Source organism: Colletotrichum tamarilloi (assembly GCF_030869305.1).
Source record: "Colletotrichum tamarilloi strain Tom-12 chromosome Unknown Scaffold_126.1, whole genome shotgun sequence".
NCBI lineage: Eukaryota > Fungi > Ascomycota > Sordariomycetes > Glomerellales > Glomerellaceae > Colletotrichum > Colletotrichum tamarilloi.
The window spans coordinates 72203-95228 of NW_026849509.1; the positions used below are offsets into that span (position 1 = coordinate 72203).

The 23026-nt window shown below is 51.6% G+C and overlaps 8 protein-coding genes across 8 annotated transcripts; 4 read left to right on the forward strand and 4 right to left on the reverse strand.

Moving 5' to 3' along the window:
• Positions 1 to 2064, forward strand: CTAM01_14562 (uncharacterized protein; the record flags this gene model as incomplete). Its single annotated transcript, XM_060530561.1, has 4 exons — positions 1 to 105; positions 234 to 825; positions 894 to 977; positions 1052 to 2064. The coding sequence occupies 4 exons, from the start codon at positions 1 to 3 to the stop codon at positions 2062 to 2064; spliced, it is 1794 nt and encodes a 597-aa protein (XP_060374874.1).
• Positions 2065 to 3936: 1872 nt separating this feature from the next.
• On the forward strand, positions 3937 to 6388 carry CTAM01_14563 (alpha-L-fucosidase; the record flags this gene model as incomplete). Its single annotated transcript, XM_060530562.1, has 2 exons — positions 3937 to 4026; positions 4100 to 6388. The coding sequence occupies 2 exons, from the start codon at positions 3937 to 3939 to the stop codon at positions 6386 to 6388; spliced, it is 2379 nt and encodes a 792-aa protein (XP_060374875.1).
• Positions 6389 to 7094: 706 nt separating this feature from the next.
• Positions 7095 to 8372, reverse strand: CTAM01_14564 (uncharacterized protein; the record flags this gene model as incomplete). The annotated part of the gene is made up of 1 exon (XM_060530563.1): positions 7095 to 8372. One exon carries the CDS (start codon positions 8370 to 8372, stop codon positions 7095 to 7097), a length of 1278 nt encoding a protein of 425 aa, XP_060374876.1.
• Positions 8373 to 10246: 1874 nt separating this feature from the next.
• CTAM01_14565 (cutinase) lies at positions 10247 to 11402 on the reverse strand (the record flags this gene model as incomplete). Its single annotated transcript, XM_060530564.1, has 4 exons — positions 10247 to 10552; positions 10647 to 10726; positions 10789 to 10906; positions 11073 to 11402. 4 exons carry the CDS (start codon positions 11400 to 11402, stop codon positions 10247 to 10249), a joined length of 834 nt encoding a protein of 277 aa, XP_060374877.1.
• Positions 11403 to 12557: 1155 nt separating this feature from the next.
• CTAM01_14566 (uncharacterized protein) lies at positions 12558 to 14105 on the reverse strand (the record flags this gene model as incomplete). The annotated part of the gene is made up of 1 exon (XM_060530565.1): positions 12558 to 14105. One exon carries the CDS (start codon positions 14103 to 14105, stop codon positions 12558 to 12560), a length of 1548 nt encoding a protein of 515 aa, XP_060374878.1.
• Positions 14106 to 15496: 1391 nt separating this feature from the next.
• CTAM01_14567 (elongation factor 1-gamma) lies at positions 15497 to 16316 on the forward strand (the record flags this gene model as incomplete). The annotated part of the gene is made up of 3 exons (XM_060530566.1): positions 15497 to 15734; positions 15790 to 16088; positions 16161 to 16316. 3 exons carry the CDS (start codon positions 15497 to 15499, stop codon positions 16314 to 16316), a joined length of 693 nt encoding a protein of 230 aa, XP_060374879.1.
• Positions 16317 to 16804: 488 nt separating this feature from the next.
• On the reverse strand, positions 16805 to 18955 carry CTAM01_14568 (uncharacterized protein; the record flags this gene model as incomplete). Its single annotated transcript, XM_060530567.1, has 8 exons — positions 16805 to 16911; positions 16993 to 17717; positions 17797 to 18080; positions 18138 to 18395; positions 18455 to 18617; positions 18687 to 18750; positions 18809 to 18836; positions 18890 to 18955. The coding sequence occupies 8 exons, from the start codon at positions 18953 to 18955 to the stop codon at positions 16805 to 16807; spliced, it is 1695 nt and encodes a 564-aa protein (XP_060374880.1).
• A 1005-nt stretch (positions 18956 to 19960) lies between these two features.
• On the forward strand, positions 19961 to 21373 carry CTAM01_14569 (uncharacterized protein; the record flags this gene model as incomplete). Its single annotated transcript, XM_060530568.1, has 5 exons — positions 19961 to 20006; positions 20073 to 20285; positions 20348 to 20568; positions 20634 to 20967; positions 21033 to 21373. The coding sequence occupies 5 exons, from the start codon at positions 19961 to 19963 to the stop codon at positions 21371 to 21373; spliced, it is 1155 nt and encodes a 384-aa protein (XP_060374881.1).
• Positions 21374 to 23026: the final 1653 nt, after the last annotated feature.

Consider the following 23026-nt stretch of genomic DNA (forward strand, 5'->3'; position numbering starts at 1 on the left):
ATGACGCTCATGAAGTTTTCACATCTTTCTTTCCTGTTTGCTGGCTTGGTCGCGGCTCAGATTCAATCTGCTCAATTCAATCAGGTCATCAACCTGAATGGGGATGTAAGTCACTAGCCTCTTGGTACACACCGGCCCTTGGTCTTCATCATGTCTTGCTCGCCTCACAAGAGGAAGATGGTCAAGGCATCTTCGCTTCACTGTCATACACATACACTAACACAACATCTTAGATGCAACTGAACAGCTTAGTGTTCCCCGACAACTCCAAGATTGAGACATTCTCGCAGACGCAACGCCAAGTCATCGTCAATCAGAACCCCAACCCTCTCCCGGCAAGCCATGTCGTCGGTTCAACGGGACAGCCTTTCGTTCAACTCTCGCGCAACTCCTTCACTATTCAAACTAATGGAGCCACCGACCTAGTGGGCGCCCAGATTGAGTTGCCCATTGACCAGAACATGCTGTCGCAGGCAGGTGTCACAGCCGACAACACCTTCGTGGCGATGCTTTCGAGGGACCGTCAGGCGTGGATCATCATGGAGGGAGCCAAGAGCGTCAACATCACCGACGCCACCGTCCGTATGGTCAAGCTGAACCAGATCGATGGAGAGTACGTCGCGGTCGGCCGCCAAACGAGCGAACTCGGTGTCTCTTTGACTCCCTTCGGCACGCCCGTCAACATCGCTGGATCTGGCATCCAAGAGGCTGAATTCAACGACGGTTTCCGCATGTCCATCAGAGCTAGCCAGCCCATGAGCATCCGCACGGATGTCGTCAATGGCATTAGCACTGACATGGTAACCAACGGCATCATGTCCATTAGTGAGTGGCCTAACTTACCCCAAAGCCCACGCTTATTTGGATGGCAACCCGCTAACACATAGTGACAGACAACTACCGCTATCTCGTCACCAGCAACTTGGCTGGTGTTGTTCCCAGCCTCAACAGCATGACTGCCGTTGTCCAGATGCCGCGTAAGTCTTTTTTCTTGCAAATTAAGCTTTGTCTCATTGTTGAACTCGGCACTGACCGGAATATGAAACATTAGTCAACGTTGATCGACTCATGGCGATGGCCATGCGCGCAGGTGCCCAGCCCCAGTCCTCCATCACGCTCGGAATTGCCCAACGCCCGGTTCTCCAAAACCCCGGCGGTGCGACTGGTGGTCTGCAGGCCCCTCGTTTCAAGCGTCAGGAAGCCAACAACGGCACTGCGACTGAGCAGCCTCCCGCGACGGGCAACGGGAATGGCAACGGCAACGGCAACACTTCTGGCAATGGTGCTGGAGCTGCCGCCGGTGCCGCTCCCGCCGTTGGACCCAACAACGGAAACAATGGCAACAACGGTAACAACGGCAACAATGGAAACAACAACGGAGGAAACTCGCAGAACCAGCCTCAAAACGGTCAGCAGCCGCAGCCCGTCGGTCCCGCGATCCCGGCCGCGACCCAGCTCCTTTTGGCTCAAACCTTCAGCCCGATCAACGCCCAGGTCCTCCTTGACAGAGAGAACGCTCGTATTGCCGTTCCTGTCAACCAGATTGACGGCGAGTTTATCCTTACCATGATGGTTGCCGGCACTCCCGTTGGCACCCAGCCTCAGCCCGCACCTCAGCAAGGCGCTCAGCCCGGCCAGCAGCCCCAGCAGGGCCAGCCTCGGCCTCAGCAGGGTGGAGGAGGTCTTGTTCAGCCTGCCCCTCAACAGGGAGGCGGCGGCATCACCGGTGCCCAGCCTGGACAAGCCCAGCCCGGGATCGCACCCGCAGGCGTTCCCAGACCTGCTAATGCCCCGAAGCCCGCCGGCGCACCTGGCCGCCCTGCACGTAGACAAGAGGCTGCGGCTCCTCCGGCCGCTGCCCCCTTCCCCATGGGACAAGGTTTCGAGATGAAGATGGCTGACCTCATGGCCATGGCCGAGTCGAAGAAGAACGGTGGCGTCATGGCCACGTGGGAGATGATGACCAACTTTGCCGCGCAGCAGAAGCCGGTGGAACAGAAGAGGTCTGAGATCATGAGACGGAGGTCGTTCCCGGTGAGACGACGTCTGGGACAGCATTTCTAGGCTCTCTTTTTGTTCTAGGGTGGGTCTTCTAGGTAGCATGGCGAATAATATTCGATGTGTATTCTTTTCATCATAGTACCCTCGGTCGGGCGACTGCAGGGCAAGCTCAGACGGCTTTGAGGGGTTCAAAATACTCAATAGAAGAAACATTATTGGTGAACTATCTCTTTATCTGCGCTACTGTGATGCTCAAAATGTGTACGATTAATCCTCGATATTCAATACACGGTGGGTATTTTCTCACCAAGAACGATTATCGCCAGCATTTCAACTAAGAACTCGGATTAAAGTTGTCGGTTCTCGGCTGCTCAAGAGAAACAAAAAGTGGCTTCCATCAAACATGATCGCCGTCTCCAGTTTTCGACCCAAAGGAAGGGCTCACGTTCTCTGGCACTGAATCCCCCAATCACCCCGTTGCGCCTCTTGCAGAAGAAGAAACACTAAACCTCGGCCCGCCTGTCAAATGTTGGAAATTTGTTTTCCAAATACTCATTCACAGCCATCTCTCATCCCTTATTACCGTTTCCGGCTGAGAATGCCAAGCCGAACATCAGCCAACACGGACAATGCTAAACAAGCGCGAGACCGAGACTCGCAGCACCTGTGGGCGACGGCTGTCAAGTGTCAACTGCTTTCATCTAAGGTACATGCTAAGCCAAGGGCTATGTGCAGATTGGCCGCGAAACATTCATCAAATCATATAGCTTGGGTACATGTAAGGTGAATATCTCGATCAAAAATCTCAAATAACAGACACAGCATAAATCTACGATGAGTCGGAGTGAATGAAAGTCTTAGGTTAGATGGTGATGACGTGAACTTTGGTACCCCACGAAATGTCAGTTTTGCCCCTGCGTCACGTCACGCAATTCAGATACCATGCACTCAAAGCCATGATTGTCTGTGAACACGAAGATTTAACTCTGAGAAGATGACATATCTATGAAGTAGTGGATGCGTCCAGGCGGTGGGCCACTGCTTTCATTGACTTTGGCTCATGCCTATCTGATGTCTCTCACTCAATAGGTGTCTTCGCTTACAGTGCACTGGCGTTGGTGCGATAAGCCTTGGCAAGTCTGTGAAATATGTCAAGAAGCAAAGGCTAAATAAATCGCAGAATGAAGGCTACTGATCCAATGGAAGTGAGACCCATCTTCACCAATTACATGTTTGCCTATCGATGAGTAATCACCTATGAGTATGAGTGTTATTTGTGGAAAACAACAGTTGGAGTGAACATAACCGCGTATGAAAAGTGAAAGTCACTGAAGGGAACCATTTCAAGTGCCTTGTTATCGAAGAATGAGTTCAGCGCATGGGATTCGCGATCGAGGAGAGACGTTAAAATAGTGCTTGTGGCCTGCCATTCTGCTGCCTGTAAGATTGACAAAAGACAGTATTTCTAAATGCAAGCCGGCATCGGCGTCATGGCTAATCAACCGCGATAGCGTTCCTTGCAGAACGGCCCCATTGATACGAAGCTCAACGTGGAAATCCCTGCTTCGATGACGTCCGGGGAAGTGGTGCTATCTCCATTCTCCAATGTTTGTTAGTCTTATCAGCGGCGCCCCTCACTACCCGGCAACCCCAACTGTGCCAACTTCTCCCCGAATATTGATGGTAACATGAATAGTGGACTTTCATTTTGGAGAATGTAACCGTTCCATTCGGAGTCGAACTGCAGCGACATGCTGGATGAACTGAATTGAGGGGGAAATCGTCCCACTAGGGGATGGATCGCCAGAGTCCCCCGCTACCGAGCTGATGGCAGTCGTTAAGAATGGGTGAGCTTCCTCGGCTGCAGGTTGAGATGTGTTGTCGCGATCCAGTCTAGGCAGAGCAATTGAGCTTCACAAAGTTGCGCTTGTCAAGATGAAGGGATTCAGCAGCTTCAATGCTCTCTCGGCGCTGTCTTTGAGCAGTCTTGCGCTCGGAGCGGTGACCAATTCGACTTCCTCTGGTGTAAGTAGCTCTGGATAGCTCGGTAGCTTGACGTGGCTGCGCAATTGAGCGCGATCGCTGAAATCTTTTGCAGAACTCCGTCGCTCTCGACCTGACCCCCCTCTTCAACAACAAAGCGTTCGGTACTCAACCTGGAGAGGCCTCATTCGATGCCCTCAACCAATCCTTTCCCGAGCCGACCGTGGGCCCGGACTTTGTCTCAACCGACACGGGCATCCAGTACAGCTTCCCGGGCTATACCGGCCCCACGGACCCCGACAACCTCATCTGCACCGGTCAAAAGATCTCGGTCCCGCAGAACGGCTCCTACTTCTCCGCTTCATTCCTCGTCGCGGGAGACGTTGAAGGCGCCACAGTCAGCGGGAACGTGTCTTTCAACTACGCCGATAACACCACATCTGAGTACGAGCTTCGCACGCTCAACTGGTTTAGCTTCCTGACCATCAACCGCGGAGAGATCATCTTCCCTAGTCGGTACACGGCCAACGGTTCCGATTTCAACACCTCGCACATCTTTGAACGGACCACTGCGCTGCCGCCTGGAAAGAAGCTTACCTCAATCATTCTGCCGGACAAGAATAACGCGACCGAAGGTCGCCTCCACGTCTTCGCTATTACCCTGTGGCAGCAAGCCCCGGATGTGGCGGTTCAGTCGGTGAGACCGACGCAGAAGTGGATCGGTAACGGAACGCAGGTTGTGGAAGTCACTGTCAACAATGCCGGGTCAAAGTGCGTCTCTGGCGACGGCCTCAAGATTTCGCTTACTGGAGATGGGTTCATCACTACGAGCCCTGGGCACTTGAAGCGATTGTGCCCGGGAGACCAAAAAGTTGTTGTCGTCGGAACCAATGGCGCATCGGCCGGTCCTGTGAACATTGCTGTCCACGTCGACGACGGCAGTGTCCGAAAGCAGACCCCTTTTGCCGACGTTGAGATTGGCTTGACCGAATGGACTGCCGACGGCGAGAGTCTGTCCAAGCATGAAAGCCCAGAATGGTTCGATGACGCTAAGTATGGCATCTTCATCCACTGGGGCCCGTATTCCGTCACAGGATGGGGCAATTCGACACCGTACGAGAGCTACGCCGAGTGGTTCTGGTGGTACTCTACCCACCACCCCGAAGGCGATCGTTCCAACTTCTACCAATACCGCCTTGACACCTACGGCCCCGATTGGGCTTACGATGATACCTTCCCAGAGTTCAACGCGTCCAAGTTCGATGCTAAGGAATGGGTTGACCTCTTCGCCGACGCCGGCGCCAAGTACTTTGTCCTCACGACAAAGCACCACGACGGCTTCGCCCTCTTCGATGCTGGAGCGACTTCCAACCGCTCATCAATCCACTACGGTCCCAAACGTGACCTGCTGAAGGAGCTGTTCGACGCTGCGAAGACCTACCAGCCCGAATTGAAGCGGGGTACCTACTTCTCGCTCCCCGAGTGGTTCAACCCAGACTTTGGCCCCTATGGCTTCGTCCAGTTCCCCACGCCATCAGCTGTCTCCTGGCCCGGCGTGCTAGCCTCCAACCCATACACTGGGGAGCTTGAGCCCTACACCGGCCGCGTCCCCGTCAACGACTTCATCACCGACCTTATGGTGCCTCAAATGGAGACCCTTGCCTACGACTACGGCACGGACATCATGTGGTGCGACTGCGGCGCCGCCAACGGCACGCAAGACTTCGCAGCGACGTGGTGGAATAAGGCCCGCGCCGAGGGCCGTCAGGTCGCCATCAACTCCCGCTGCGGCATTCCGGAGGCGGCTGACTTTGACACGCCTGAGTACCAAACCTTTGCGTCCGCGCAACGACGCAAGTGGGAGAGCAACCGCGGCATGGACCCGTACAGCTACGGATACAACCGCGCGACGAAGCCCGAGGAGTACATGAATGCCACTACGATCGTGTACTCTCTCGTCGACATGGTGTCCAAGAACGGCAACTTCTTGTTGGACATTGGTCCCAAGGCAGATGGTACTATCGTTCAGGCTGAGATGGATAACCTGCGTGAGGCGGGCAAGTGGATCAAGGCCCATGAGGAGGCCATCTTCAACACCACGTACTGGTTTGTGCAGAGCGAGATCGTTGGTGGCCCGGATGTTAGGTTTACTCAGACCGAAGAGGCTTTCTACACAGTCTTCTTGGAGGAGCCGACCGTGGTTGACGGCTGGGTCTCTATCCGGGCACCTATCCCCGCCGTTGAAGGAGATATCATCAGTCTACTCAGCGTCAAAGGTGCTGAAGACCTTGAGTGGAAGATCAGCGGATCAGGAGTCAGCACTGAGTTGAAGATCAAGGTGGAGGAGGCTCTTATCGAGGCCGAACAGTTCGGTTGGGTTTTCAAGGTTCTTTACGCAGCATGATTCATGGATGGCAATAGGTCAATGCCAGGCCCCGCACATCGGCAATAAAGATGATTGAAAGCAGGAAAATGCAATTGACACGCCCTCGAGACAAAACATGTAGTATAAGTGGCACGAGCAAAAGTGAATGCGTCGAGGGAGAATCGAACCCCCGGCTCCCCGACGCTGCTGGATGGCAACGGAGAATTTTACCACTAAACCATCGACGCTTGATTTCCTGATAAACCCGCTAACCCAAGACCCTACTGATTCCCTGCGCGGACCCAGGCAAGGGCCGAGGGAGGTAGCCGGGGGTGGGTGACGGCTCGCTTTCGCGCCTGCGGCAGCAGGCCTGGAAAAGGGGATCTATCGTAGCGAGAGACATACCCAAAAGCCATCGTTCTGCGTAAGGAGCGACAGCCGGACACTAAACATGCCGGAAGTCTTGCCCGTTGACATCGAGTGTGGATATCGCGCAGCAAAGAGGTGTTTAGTCGGCCCAGCGGTAACAACAGCGACCTCAGAGCTAAGATTGGAATCGAAAGTTTTCCAAAACTGAGTAGCGTTCAGTGAAACTACTTACTAGGTTCCTCGTAGATAAAGTCGAGAGGACGGAAAATTTGGTTGCAAAGCGATAAATTTTGCTAATTAATTGGTTCAATTGTGTGTTGATATCCAAATTCGAGTCTTATTGATCGAGAGGCTACTCCTCCATAACTTCTGATTATCACGCAACCCGTTCTCCAGTAAGAATGCAATCAAATGGATATGTATCATCGCTGTTATCATCCCATTCGCTATCATCAACATTACAGAGCACCGGCATCTCCTTAGCCAAGATTCTGGCAGACTTCTTCTTCACCTCAGGCGCGCTGATGATGGCCTCATAAAGATCAACTAACTCGTCACTGACGTTGACCGCATTATGGTAAGCCTTGGTATGCTGCAAGACGGCCTCGGACATGAAGGAGAGGAAATTCGTGGGAGTCTTGGCTGGAGGAATACCGTTGAAAGGATTGCCTTCGATCGGGATGTATGTGAAGCCGGACGACTTGGCGCGATCTTTTGCCTTTTGTACGAGGCCTTGAATTTGTGTAAGAAACTTTCCCTGCAGAGGACCGTATATTGACACAATCTTGTCAATATTGCGATCCTGGGTGTCGTCCGTTGACCAAGCGTTCGGAACGATGTCAAGGGTATTGTAAAAGTTCGCGTTCCACAATTGATACCCGCCTGGGCCGCTCACTTTCGACAGCTTGGAGTAGGCATCGCTGAAAAGCTGTTCGCCCGGTGTGGCTCCCGCGGAAGGAAGAGCGAGGATGTCACCCGCAATATCAGCCACGCCCGGGACCAGATTGTTTGCCTTGGTTGCCAGGGACAGGTAGGGCGAAAGGGCTCCCCCGAGGCTGTGGCCGGTGAAGATGACGCGGAACTCTCCCGGGCTCTTCTTGAGATTGGTGAGATAATTCAAGAGATTTGTGCCAGCTCCCGGGTTCTCGCTCGGCGACGCATGTGTTGCGACTGCCCAAGCACCGAAGGTCGTTCCCCAGGCACCGTAGGGAATGTCGCGGAAAGGAGGATTCTGGACCCCGACAGGCTTATCTGCGGAGCCGGTTGTAAAGTTTTTGGTATAGGCGTTGAAGTCTACCACCTTATCGACTCCAAAATCCTCGAATTCCCAATCCTCAGTCGAAAATACAGTGGTACCAGCAATCGCCACGACGTATGTGTCGAACCTGGTTCCGTCAGGGTACTCGACGTTGGGCGCCTTCATCACCATCCAGCAGTTATTCAAGCCTTCGTACGATTTCGAGGTCTCCGACTTCCATACTCGGGGACCCCAGGTGATATCCCACCCGTACTGGCTCAGGTGCTTCTTGACCATGCGCTTGGCTGCGATGTTCATAGCCTCCTGGAGAATCCATTCGGGGCCCACGATGGAACCTGCTAGGTTGGCAGTCAAAGATTGCAGATGGATCTGCTGGAAAAGATTTAGCGTCGACATGGTGGGATAAAACAGAATTAGGAAGATCTTCGTAGAGGCTGTGATGTTGATGTTGGCTTGGATTGAGACTCTTGTGAGATAGCAGGCAGCTTGAAGGTTGGCGACAGCGGTATTTATCTTTCTAATGTCCACCAATCATTCTCTCAGTGATATACGATCTGCAGCCTTTGGGACAGTCGATGGCACTGAATGGGTCTTTTCCAGTCGTAGCTGAAATTACATGCCAGACTGACTGATGCCGCATCCGGAGAAGCTGAACTCCATGGGCTGACTGCCAGACACTTGCCGTTTGATGGATGAGACGAGACCATAGGAACAAGTGCACTTAAGTGACCAGCCTTAGAGACTTTTGATTTACTTACATTTCAGCTCTTGCATGACAAGCGAGACATCATGCGACACCTGATGTTGGTTTTTAGCGAATCGAGATCAGGTTCAGGTTCTGCACGATAGCCAACAGGCACAGCTGTAGACATGTATGCGTGTAGTGCAGAACAGTACACGCGAGTAATTACCTACTTGACCCTAGAACACACTTTTGAGAATTGGAGATACTTTTGAATCCTGATTCTCCCCTCAAGGGTCCAGCCCACGAGGGGTTTAAGACAGCCGGACGGGAAGGCCCGGTAGTCACGTTCCCGGCGCGTCTTAGAGATCCTGCTTTGGAATGAGGGGCTGGCCACCATGGAATGTCAAGAGATGTGATCCAGAGCAACGGCAAGGTGGGCGAATTGCTGCGAATTGCTACCGAGTCTGATTGGACTTGACACGAGCTGCGGTTCCAAAAAAACATTGATCTTGCTTGTAGCTAAGTTGAGAGACTATTCTCAGCCGCACGTGGAGGATATTCGAACCTTTACTAGCTCGCTGCAAACGGGATTGCCGGACTAGTGCTCGGCAGCGGACTATGCTTAACACAGAATCAGCTTCTGCGAGACGGTTGCATGCATGGCTTCTGAAGCCACAGATCACTGAGTGGCGACCCAGTTTGTGATGTGGCTGTCTGTAACCGTTCACAATTTACAACATCCTTCCTCGGCCGTAGCTCGACTGACCTGTCTATGAGAGATTTGTAATTGTAGCCAGATGCCAACATCCTGTGTTACTTACCTACCTGTAGCCCGGCTAGAGTAAGAATAATCAAGCGATCTCTGCGCATTTGTGACTCGAGAAGTTGTCCATGAATTCGAACGTGACAACCAAGTCGAGAGTTCACTACCTAGGTATCCCGCTGAATCTGGTTGAGAGGGAACAGAGCCGATGAGCGCTGTTGAACTGTTCTGAGGCGCCCCAATCTTGCGTGGCCAGGGATGAGAATGGTCCTGATTTGACTTCACGGCGAAAGCCGAGAGCATCTTGCAAGACGTTCCTCATTATGGTGTGGTCCATGCATTGTCGTCAAGGTCAAACCTAGGTTTCAAAGTAAAGTAAATAGCTTGCAGAGACGACCGGAGCGACTTGGAATGCTCTAGCTCGATTTTTTACGTGTTGTGTCGCTTCGAGATGGCCATGTCACGGCGTGAGGATGGAACATAGGATCAAGTTACTTGGAGCGATACTAGCTTAGGAGAGATCAAGCTATTGGTGTCCGGCCCATAATGAGGCTGTTGAATAAGGTTACGAGGACTCCTAAAGTCTGGACCCTACAGTGCCGTCGGTCCGACGCCAACGGACCGAGTGAATAATGGAGTTCATCCTCGGGTGGGGAGTTATGTGATGATGTAGATACCGGTGGGATGAAAGTCTTAGGGAGCCCAAGAAGGTATGTTCGAATCATAGCGGTCATTATTGAATAATTACAAAGCCGGTGAATCGCCACCATAGCCAATGGAACTACATCCAGCATGCTCTTCTAAACATGCAAGCTTCTTCTCTTACAAGATGAAAGCCGCCAGCATAGACAAACCAGCCAGGGACATCAGCAGGCCCGGCGCAGAGTCGGCAGCTCCGGATCCCGGGACTGTAGTGGGGGTGGCAGTCGGCGACGAACCGTTGGATGACTTGGACGCGTTGTATTGTGCCCAGATGAACTCAACTGCATCGTCGGTGTAGTTGGCAAAGTATGAACCGTGAACAGCGGTGTTGTTGCCGAGATCGCAGTAGATATCTCCCGTGTCGCAGTACGACTCGATCTTGGACGCGTATGCCTCGCACTTGGTCACATTCTCACGGGGGAAGAGCTAGAGACGAACGAGTCAGCAATTCCGACGTTGCACTAGGTAATCGAAGTGGGCGTTTGATTCCGCCACCGCGTTTCGCCAAGGTGGAACTCACTCCGTTGCGCTTGCTCGTGCCCTTGTTCCAACTTGCGCTGACGTTGTGGGTTGGGTCCCCGAAAAGAATCACGGCGATGACTGGAGATGTGTAAGCTTCACAATCATGTCAACAGAAAGTGTCTGGGGGGGCAGCTACTAACCACTTTGGTCGACGACGGATGCGGGAACGGGCGCCGTCTGATTGAACTCAATGTTGAGAGCCTCGCCCTCGTCCTCGTCGACGCTGCCGCACAGAGTATCACCTGTCACTTGCGCACCCTAAAGTTTCATGCAAGTCAGCGGAAGAAAACAAAAGTAAGTTTCCAAGCAGCCGTCCAATTTTCTCGCCCAATTGCCACCCTCCTTTCCGGGGCTCTGGTAAAATGGGAGGTCATGTCATCCCATCAAGCACGATATCGAAATCTTCAGTACGGCGTGAGCTTACCTGAGAGTATCCCAACAGCGCAACCTTGGAGTTCGGGCATCGCGCGTTGTACGAGGTCAACGCGGCGTTCAAAGCCACAGCGCCCGCGGCGACGGAGGTCGAGTAGTTGTCAAACGTCGCCGGGTAGTCGAGCGGCGCGATCTGGGACCCGGGAATGGCTGCGAAAGTGCCATTGGCGACGCTGCCGATTCTGCCGGATCCGGGAGCTTCGTTGCTGCCGCGGGCCACGATGATGTACACGCCGGTCGCGCAGGTGCTCGTTGCGTTTTGCGCCGTGGCGGCGGTGGCGGCGAGAATGCCGGTGAGGGCGGTGCTAGTCTTAACTCTCATTTTGGGTGGCGTCAACTCTCGGAATCTATCGTACTGGAAGAATCAAGAGAGATATTCGGGGATGAAAGACTCGAAGAAGAGGCTTAAAAGGGCAGAGCAAGAGGCGGATGCGGAACGACCGGGGAGAACAAAGGTTCGTTGTCCAACGTCAGCGCCAAAGGAAAGCTCGGGGGAAACGGCGAGGTATTTATCAAGACTTGCATGACGTCGCATACTCACCGAGACCCCTTCGGCCAAGCAAACTAGAACGATATCCGCACTGAGACCTCCTCCCGCAGTTGCGGAAAGCTGTCGATGGGAAACCCACTTGGCCAAAACAGTTCCCCATTGCCGTGCTTCCTTAGTCGCAACAGGCTCGGAGACTCATCAGTGGGCTGGGGAAAAGCTAGCCTCCAAAAGACTAATGCATATCGAGGTGTTCGGATCGTCAGGGGTCATCCCAGACCGCTCTCCGATGACGAATCAGCTGAGTGCCATGGTCAACAGACAGCCATCGATAATCCTCTCTACTTCACACACATGTTCGGCCCGTCGTGAGATAGTACACGTGTAGACCGGGACACTGGCTTCGAAGAGCTGCCGCGCGGGGTCAGGATTGACAGGATGTAGCCTGCTGCACGAGAAGGTGACCGTAAATGGCACATCTGGGTAGGCGAGCTAGGCACATTTTCAATGAGGGGTTCCTCATGAAGACCCAACAAACCTCGGCATTGAATCCAAATGAAGCATCGCGCTCAAATACCCCAGGTCTCCTTCCAGGTCTCTGGTCCCCTTTGGCGCGTATCAAGCTCCATTATTGGATCCGCTTAGGTCCGGGTTACCCGGCGAGGTTGGGGGCTCACCAACTCGGGGTTGGAGGTTGGAGCCTGCGGACTTTTGAGTGCGGGGAAGAGATGCGCTTTGCCCGGTTTGTTGGCTCTCTCCGATTCCTTGCATTGTGACTTTAAATTGTGGACGAACCGAGGGGCGTCAGCTGCTGCGAATTATTGATATTATTTGTACTCGAAGAGTAAGAGTAAATACAATGTTGAACGTTCCCTTCCTTCTCCCACATTACTTACGGCCTGACTTTGGCTATTTACAGTTCAAGAAACTTCGTTCATCTTCCTATGGGGGCGCAGTTTACACAAGAGCCTCGAGACCCAACACTAGCAACTAAGCATTGGTAAACGATGAAACTCTCACAGAGCCACCCAATGCTTTTGTCGCGTAGTTGAAGATACCATATCGATAGCCCATGAAGAACTCCCAGTTATTGTACAGCGTGAATGACGCGCCCACAGTCTCGAAAGTCTGGCCGTCGACGCTGTAGCTGAAGACAGCGTTGCCAGGCCCGCCAGGACGAATATCAGCCACCATTCTGAGGTAGACGTCTCTCGCGTCTCCCAACGGCCTGCGCTCAACAACTGCCCCTGTCGAGTTCGTGGTCCAGTCGGTGTTCATGGTCAGACCTCCAACGGTGACGATGGAATACACATCCCCTTCACGTTCGATGCCGATCCAAGAGGACTTATCGCGCAACGCTGCGAGTCCAACGCGGTCACCGTCGACCATGTTCGCAACGTTGAGGTGAACGGTGCCGGTTCCAATCGGTCCCCGAATTCTGTGGGTCAGGGTGTTGCGAGCCGAGTACAGGTCCGATGTCACAGTGACAGTGCGGAGCGTGATTCCGTTGTTCACCTCGAAACCACTGACATCAGGGTTGTGATTCCATTCCCACTCGGGGCGGAGGGATGTGCCGGCAAACTCATCGGTTCGCAGAGCGCTCGGCACATCCGCCCGGGGAAGCGGGTACTCGTAGTCGCCCCAAGCACCGTTGACGGTCACGAGCGACGGGAAACCATCATCTCCCCAAATGATGGGAGCCAGTACGGGGGAGCGGCCGCCGGGATAGATGTCCGTGAAGCCCATATAGTACCAATCTCCGTTCTGGGTGTCCACGAGACTGCCCTGGTGCGGCGACCCGGCATTCGGAACCGAACTAAGTGTGATTCTGTCCGCGAGAACCTTGACTTCGTAGGGACCCCACGGGCTGGATGACTTAAGCACGAATTGTCCATCAGGCGGTCTGGTCAGGAAGATGTAGTAGTTTCCGTCTCGCTTGTACATCCGCGCACCCTCCAAAGCGCCAATATCGCTGGGAGTCTGGAATACTGTCTCTCGGCGAGTCTCCGTAAGTCCGTCGGCAGAGAGTTGCGCAACAGAAATCGCGGTGTTTCCATAGGCCACGTACGGGGTATCGTCGTCATCGAACAACAAGCCAACATCGTAGTAGCACGTGTCGATGGTGCCTGCTTTAGTCCAGGGCCCAGCAGGGTCAGGTGATGTGTAGACGTAGGTCTTCGAGAACTCTACGCAGGCCACAAAATACCAGAGGCCGTTGCTTGCCCGGTGTCGAAGGGAGGAAGCCCAGATGCCCTTGACATAGGCATTCTTGCCGTCCGCCAAGTCGTATTGCGAGTTCCAATCAAGAACCGGGACCGAGTGGCTAACGTACTCCCAGTTGACCAAGTCTTTGGATCGCAGTACGGGCGCACCGGGGGAGTAGTGCATGGTGGATGCGGTCAAGTAGTAGGTGTCTCCGACGCGGTGAACCTCATTATCGGCGAGGTCTTCCCATATGACCGGGTTGGTGAAGGTCTCGGCCACGATAGGGGCTGCCAAAGCAGCTATCGTGGCAAGTGAGCGCAGCCAGGATCTCATTGTGTGGACGTGTTGATAAAGTAGGCTCAATGTGATGTAGGCCGAGGTGTCCTTGACTGTTGAAATGATCGATTATTCCAAGGGATGCCAGCTCGGTTTTATCACTTTCATCACAAACGCAAACTTGGGTTTTCGGCCATCTCGGATCTTTTTCACTCGGTACGAGGACATCGTGAAATCCAGTTTCGCGTGTCTCATTGGATCGTAAGATCTTGACTGTCGATCTACAGCCAAAGGAGATTGCGCTCCAGCTAGAGTGCTTCATTATATTTCTTCCGGCAGTTGCATGACTGCGGATGATGCGAATGGGTGGCATCAGTTCAGCCGATGACCCCAGATTTCCATCTTGCATTCGGCCGACTGCATGGCTAGCTAAACCCCACAGACTCGGCCGGTGGGATGGCAGACACGCTCCAACCGTTTCCTCTCGGTTCGCAAGATAAGGTTGCATTTTCAGCTCCGAACCGGCAGTATTCATTTTGCAGCGACAATTGATGCTACAGTCACCGTCCCACGGCTGACTGCCGCATCCGCGCCTATCAGCGGTCACATCATGACATGGAAGTCTTCCCCACATCTCGGGAACGTTTTGCGTGCTCGGGAGATCAACGAATTTCGACGTTCGTGTAACCTTTTTGATTGATGCTCTTGGTCGACTAAGGTAGTTTAGCCATTTGACGAACTTTGGATGAATGAAGAAGCCGCGATTTTGAACGGCCTTTTCCGTTCCAACCGCTTGATTTCAAATCAAGACTCTAGATTGCCCTGGTATTATGAGAGTGAGCACTGTGATTTTGTTTTCATTTTCATGTTCATTTTCTTCTTCTTTTTCTGTAGCGTTAGCACTGCATTTCTAATCATGTAGGGTTCTCCCATCAGCTGCCAGATATCGTCAATACAACAATACGAACTTTTCTAAGTATTGATAATGAGTTATATATCTGTCCGACTTAGTTTTCCTTTTGTTCGCTATGAATTGGTTGAAATAAAATACCTAAGAAGTCTGAGAAAGACTGGAGATGAAGATGCTGCATCCATGCTTCTAGCAGTCGATGATATGCTAGCTGCATGACTAAACCACGCAATTTCAAAGACAGAACCAGCGCAAGAGGAGAGTTAGGTAGGTCTAGCTGACAGCTTGAACAATGAGTTGGCCAGGTAATCTTTGAATGTAGGAGGAGCACTTGTTGCGGGAGAGACCTCCACCTTTGTCGGTGGTGGAGCTCCTCCCTATGACGATTATCATCAAGGACAACATGTAGGGTGCGCTATGTCGAGAACAGAATCTCCTGCCCGCTTAACTACAACTATAATTTCATCCGAATTCACGAACAAAATTCCTGCCTATGTTCGTTCATTCTCCATTCAGACAAGCTATCACAGGCAGCAAGATGTCTTTCGGCAAGCTCTACACATATCCCAAAGCGCCTCGATCTACGATGGTGCTCTTCGTTGCAAAGTATAATAAACTCGACATCGAAATTTGCAACGCATTCCCTATCAAAGTATACCCGGAAAAGGGCGGCGTCGGTGAAGAATATCTCTCCAAGTTCCACACTGGGAAAGTTCCCGCGCTGGAAACCGCCGATGGCTTTGCTGTCTACGAAAGCAACGCAGTTGCATGGTTCCGTAAGTGCCAAGTTCATTGGAAGCGATAAGCTCGGTAAAATTAATGATACAAAAGTGGCAAAGCAGGATCCAAACACAAAGCTATGCGGATCTGGATTGAAGGAGGAGACAGCTGTCCTTAGGTGGGCGTCATTCACGAACTATGAGCTCCTGCCGCCCATTATGGCATGGATAGGACCCATCATCGGACGGGCGCCTACCAGTCCTGAGATTCTCAAGACTTGCGAGGAGGCCTGTGAGTTGACTATTCGCGCCATCGAGAAGGAGATCGCAGGGAAGAATTATCTCGTTGGAGACACGTTGACGCTTGCCGACCTATTCGTCATTTCTGGTCTCGCAAGAGGCTACCAATATGTAAGGGCCTGTCGAATTTGAAAATCAAGTTCCCTAAATCGAGTACCCGAAAAGTTACTGACTGTCTCCAAGGTCTTTACCAAGAGTTGGGCTGAGAAGCACCCTGTGGTACATGAGTATTATATGCGCGTCCGTAACGACAAAGATGGAATATTCGATAGCATACTCGGACCTAACGTCATTCGTGACGAGCCTGGTGGTACTTACCCTGACTATGATGGCCTGTAAGCCTGGGAAAGCTTAGTACTTCCACAAATCATAGCAATCTCAAAACGTGAGAGGGAGTTTCAAGAAATTCTGCAAGACTCAATGTCCAGGTACCTTTAAGTCCATATACAATTACATTCGAGATGGAGTACACACTACGCACTCTTACTCAGGCTCATGTCTGCTTTCATTAAATACAGCGACGATCCATTTGCTTGGTGGCCATACATCCCTGGCCAAAAAAGTTGCCTCCATCCATGCTAAGTATCTAGACCCGGCATCATCTACCGCCGCTGTTGAGTCCCACTGGCCTCTCTGATTTACAGGCTCTAGACTTATGGCAGCTAATATGCCAGTAAGAACAACACGAGCAGACATGGAGTAGATGCTTTGTGTTTGGATGTTGAACGAGGCCGAGCTGGTCTGTAGGCTAACAGCCATTAGACGTACTATGCGCCAGCCCAGCAGGCAGGCCTTGTATCCGATCATGGTGATGAATGGATCTTCTATTATTTGGGGGTGAATTCAGATTGTAACTGAAAGCTGATACCGAGGGGTCTAGTGTCGCGAGAAAGAAGCACAAGAATGTTTTCCAGGCTACTAGCAACACGAATAACTGAGACAGTGTGAGCTGGTGTCTTATTTCATCTGACGTCTTCGCATGAGTGATAAAATGAAAAAGAACTCATATACGTACCATCTCTATCTTCGTACACATCTCGATGTTGTTTCACTCGAGGTTTACCAAGTTCCCAGCAAGTTGAAACAGCAGATGGAAGACTATATTCGACGATACCGCTTGTGAGTAATGCCTCTTGATGAGTAAGATTCATAACGGCATAATGCCACACGATCCAAACATTGCTCCATAGACTGGACTCCACAGACTCAGATTCATCCAGAGGACTGCTGAGAGGGCACGCTCCAGGAAGAGACGGCTTGCGCATGATGTCCGACAAGGCGTTCAGAGCTTGCATGATCGAGGTCCGACTAGCTTCTGAGATGATTGACAGGTTGTTCTTCGACTCGCCACAACGCACGTTATTGTACAAGAACGAGCTTGCCAAGGTGAGGTCACGAATCATCATCAAAATTTGCGTTATGAGCATGAGACATGCGAAAGACGAGTGCCAGAGTAATCGCAGAGGCCGGTCTGGCGGGTTGGGATTCATCAAGTACATGAGACTTGCATACAGATCGCCGTGCGCAGGGCGTGGGTCGCCATTGGCTTCATAGTCGTCTTCTTCGTTGAATGACCCTTCTTGAGAAAATATGAGGGCTTGCCAGGTTTCGGCTGTGGCAGCTTGCCATGTGTCGTCTTGACACGGAAGTTCGTATTTCAATTCGAGAGCTGCGAGCAGCGGACGTACGTTACAACAGACTGAGAGTTGAGCATCAAGGTAGTATAGACAGTACACAATCCTGAGACCTCAAACGTTAGCTTTTTACTCTAATTGAGGCCAGGTTTTCCCGCTGGTACCGCGCTGGGAATCGGCCATACCGCTTTCTTGACTCGTTGTACGTGGCAACTCGCCAGGCGTGCTCGGTCACGGTCGTTGAAGAAGCTACCGTAGGTTCGTTCGGGCTGGAGACTTCGTCCACGCCAAGAGCTACTCTGTCTTGAAGCATCTGGTATTGTCGGACAGCATCTACAAGCTTCCTGTGGATCTTGAGAGCCGTTGAGAACCGGCCATCGTCACAGCTGTAGAATGCGTAATATTCGAAGAGCAGGTAGGCTTGCATGACCCACAACTCTCTGAATCTTGCCCGCCGACTCTCGCGAACCTATAAGTGATTCTGCCGCTCAAAATTCGCACAAGCCATTCTTGTATGTTCACTTACGTATACGTCCAGAGACTTCAAGCCCAAAGAGAACAATGTAGCGCTTATCTCCTGGCCTGAACCCTGACATTGATAAATGGCCCCAAGGCAAACAATTGCTTGTATCAACGGCTCCTGAGCCGTATCGAGGTCGAATGTTGGCTTATGTAGAAGCGGGAACGTGGGCTGAAAACGATCGAAGTAAGCTGATACAAATTGAGGAAGTTTGAATAACCATGAAATGCCACGCGATGCGAACACTTGTGAAATCGGCGTTGACTAGGGCATGGACAAAATTAGATTGGAAATATACTGGGCTTGATGAACGGAATACCTACACCTTCGCCATTTGAACGATCGGTTGAGCGGTTCGCATTCGCTGCTTTGTTTGTCTCCTTTGTTGGCTCATCGGCTGGCGCAGCATGACTGGCAAGATGGATTGTCTCACCAGTGCGGTCGGGGTTTGTGTGGTATCTTCTCACATGGCGTTTTCTCAAATCACTAACAGAAGTCAGCTTCAGACTCTATCAAGATTTTGAAGTAGTGTGATGTGCTGAAAATAGTGCCAACCTTCTGGAGAAGCTGACTTCACACTGTGGACATGGGAATGGCCTCAGATTTGAACGCTGATGTACTGAGTCCGTCAGTCTGGCTCGTCTCTAGACATTGCGACCTCTTCATTTAATCACTACCTGATGCCGTATGACGATTTAAGTTCTCCTACTGACTGTCAATTTTTTGCATCGAGGGCTTACGCTCAGCGGGAGAATCACCTGTCGGGTGAATCGACTTGAGCACGCAGGACACTGGAATGGCTTGTCGATTGATTTGGGAGACATTTTTACACTAGGTGTCATGACAATAATGATGTTTCAATGTAAGCACTGTAAATATGTTTCTGGATTCACTCTTGATTGCAAAATGAGGATGTATTCCACAAGGCTTCAATATTCTCTGTCGACGATGTCTCACAGCAGTCGTGCCATAATTGCAGTTCGATGGCATCCCGCGATAATAGAGTCAACGTGATAGGACAATCGTCTTCTCCGCAAAATGTGGGTTCACTATTCTTATCGTTCCCAGTTGCACGCTTGTTTATTGCCCAGTGCGGCCGCATCGGATAAAATGTCCCAAGTCTTGACCTCTAAGGTTCTACCGTAGTAACCTTGTCAAGGCCGATTCCTCGGTTTGAAAGATTCCATGCAGCATGACGAAGTCCGAAAGACTCATGATTCGCTCAGAGCAGGTGAGAAACGAAGAAAGGGGCTGGCTGGAGCACACCGAGGAGGAGCCCCGAACAAGGTCGCAGGTAACGGCCTGATAAGCGTCAATGCCTGACTTGAATGTCTGGGGAAGAGGTGCCCCACTTGGGAGGAGCTCCTCTCACCCACCACCATCTCCTTTACCCCACGAAGATACAATGCAACCTCGTGAAGCATGACAAGCCCGGGCTGGGAGGACTGATTGGAGGACGACTGAGAGGTTGAGGCGACTGGGCTCGCTAGAAGACATGTTGAGAGGACTCGGAGGAGGAACACGCTCGAGGAGCACCCGTAGTCACGCGTGTAGATGAATGATCTACAGTTCGGCTCTAGCATTTGGGACATTGATGGGGGGTGTGAGTCGCTGTGACAGATCATGCAGTAGAAGTGCGCTCATGTGGTACCTCCTTTCACAGAAATGCGACTCTCAATATAATAACAGGCAGGAAAGATCCAGTCCGATTGCTCGAGTAAAGGCCATCAATTATTCAAAAGCCACATACGAAAAAAGTCCTCTTTTACACCCTCGGCTATATCAAGCCCTATAATCAGAGGCTATCCGTTTCAACCAGCTTAGACACTATGTCCCTTCCTCCATTTACACCCGCTCCACCCACCAAGGAGAAGTGTAGGTCTTACCTTCCCAGGACGGATCAATGCATCGACCTCAGTTAGCTGACTGTAACATGAACAGTGGACTATGTCAAACTCGTGAACCTCGACCTGTCCAAGTTTGACACCCAAATCGGCCGACAGGAACTTGCAAAGGATCTTTATGAAGCTGCGACTGGTTATGGCTTTCTCACTTTGAGCAATCATGGCATTTCCGATGATGTTTACGCTCGCCAAATGCAGATAGCAAACGCCATGATGACCCTCCCGGCGGAAGAGAAGGCGCCTTATGAAGGTATCTACAGCTACTTGATCGGTCTAAGATACAAGAGTGTAAGCATTGACATCCGGCGATAGTAACTCCCGAGGAAGATGCACGGGGACTGTATATTGGATACAAACCTGCTGGCCCCCTGGGGCATAAGGGAGGCTTCCCTAAACAGCTGGATCATTACAACATTCTGGTTCACGACCCGCTTGACCGTCCCCATCCTGAGATTATGCGGCCGTATTTGCAGGAGACGCAGGAAGTGATGCAATTCATTCGGACCAACATCCTCAAGAAACTTCTGACTTTGGTGAGGCCCCCCCCCCCCCCCCCCAACTCCCAGACATGGCTCAGCCTGATCATCATGGTACCCAGGTTGCTATGATCTTGGAGGTCCCTGAAGAGGTAATTCAGTCAACCCATGCACCCGGGGGTTCCAAGACCGAGTACATCAGATACATGATGTGCGAGCCGCGATCGAAGGAAGAAAGCGAGAAGTACCGTGATATCTTCCTCTCGGGGCACACTGATTTGGGGACATGGACCTTCCTATTTTCGCAACCCATAGCGGCACTTCAGGTTCTCGACCATAATGATGGGAAGTATCGATGGGTCGAGCACCAGCCTCATGGTTTGGTCGTTAACTTCGGCGATGCCCTTGCTCGACTGACCGGAGGCCTGTTCAAGGCCACTATCCATAGAGTTGTCCGTAAGTGATTGCCTTCTGCAAGGATAGATGAGTTACCCAAGTGATTACTGACTCTTGATGTGCAGAGCCTCCCGAGGATCAACGCCATATTCGTCGCATCGGAGTTATCTACTTCTCACGTCCGGCTGACGAGCGAGAACTCGTGCCCATCGAAGGCTCCCCTCTCCTTCAGCGACTTGGTCGCGATAAGCCTATTGATGAGCAGGTGTTCTGTATGGCGGATTTCCTAGACGCTCGGAAACATGGGTTCAAGCGTTATGAGTATGATCTTGATCGTCCGCGAGACACTCAAAAACACGCCGACTTCTTCGCTGGCGAATATCCTGATCCCGAAGGCCATCAGAGCCTGGGCAAATTCGACAACGTTCCTCGGGAGGTTTATGTACCTTCTCTGAAGGCTAGCTAGCTCTAAAACCAGAACATTGTAGACAGAAGGCTGGAAATGATGAACTCATCATGCTGGATTACCAGATAACGACTGATTGCGTAGTTTCAAGGCCCTTCAGTTGGGTTTACGCCATTGTGGTTCAGCCGCCGGTAACGCTTCCTAGAGAAACCGAGTTACGTAGTGCCCTCAGCATGCTATTTGACTCGAGACAAAATGCTACGAAAGTCTAATACATCTTATGTCGTCTATGGCGTCAATAAATTCATCTCTAATCTGTCTCCATTCCTTCTCCGTTCCATGATCGTTCATAGGGGAATGCAAGCATGAATCATACTGGTAGAAAAGAAACCAACGATGATTGCGTCCAGCTGAAATTGACCACACTCCCATTCATCGTCGACTTGAGAACCGAGTCGATGATAATCCCGAGTTTTTGTGAGCTACTTACCTGGAACGCACAGCGCAGTGTAAGGTATGTTGATTTCACCTTGCGTCGATATTGTGTCGAGATCGACGGGAGGAGCTCCTCCGAGAGGTTGACCCACCCACCCATCTCAACACACGGTCTTGGCTTCCAACCTCGCTCATACAAGTAACAATGGCACTGGAGAAAGATTGAAATGTCCTGCTTATCGTGAGGTCAGCAATATCATTCGGCCAGCTTGGCATTAGCGCATGTTCGAAATGAAAGTCTGGCCGGCCTAGTTCTTTATCTATGGGCGAAATACTTCAGGACTTCCAAGCTTCTTGTCCTTACTCACTCTGGATAATTGGTATTTGACGTGTAGTATCTTTCAAGACTCCCAGGTTTTGCTTAGCCTTGATAATGGAAGCTTCTTGGGAGGGCGGGGCGCCATCCCCTTGTCCCCGAGCCAAGCACGCTTCCCCATGTTCAGGGGGGAGGTGTCTTGGACTAGCAGATAAGCCATTAACGGCAACTTCATCTAGAGGACAGTGCACCAAACGCAGTTTAGACATAAGAAGAGCCCTCCAACCATTTCTTCATATGCTGCATCAGCTTCCAAGTGTGTATAGCTCCCGGCCCTTGACCATCGCCTAGTATTAGCCCTCCATTGTTCCACTTCTCGAGTCACCGCACCGGCTCGAGCAAGACACTTCAGTAACCACGATGGGGTTCTTCTCTTCATTGAGGGAGCACTTCAAGGGTGCTACTACTCCATTGGAGAGGAAGCTTGTTCTCAAGTTGGACTTCTTTATTCTCACTTTCTGCTGTCTGGGTATGTTCATGCTCGTCAACGTACATGGTCTAATTGCCGTTGCTAACATTGAACAGCATATTTCATGTAGGTCAATGGCTCGACAAGATTGATAGCAGAGGTGCTGACGAATGTGACTTGCATCAGGAATTATCTCGACAGAGCCAGCATAACCCAAGCATATGTTTCTGGGATGAGAGAGGACTTGGGCTTCAAGGGTGCCCAACTGACTGTCGTAACTACTCTTTAAGTCAACATACCCACTTCCTGGCACCCCCCTGTTTCTGGCACCCACAAAAACGCGAAAATCCACCACAACCCAATGCCCACCCCCAACCTCCTTTTATCACAACATTTTCAATTCGCGTCCAAATGGGCTCATCTTTTGCACATGTCTTCTTCTATATATAATGCCTCAATATACCGAAGATCAGCTTCGTCAGGCTCTCGAGGA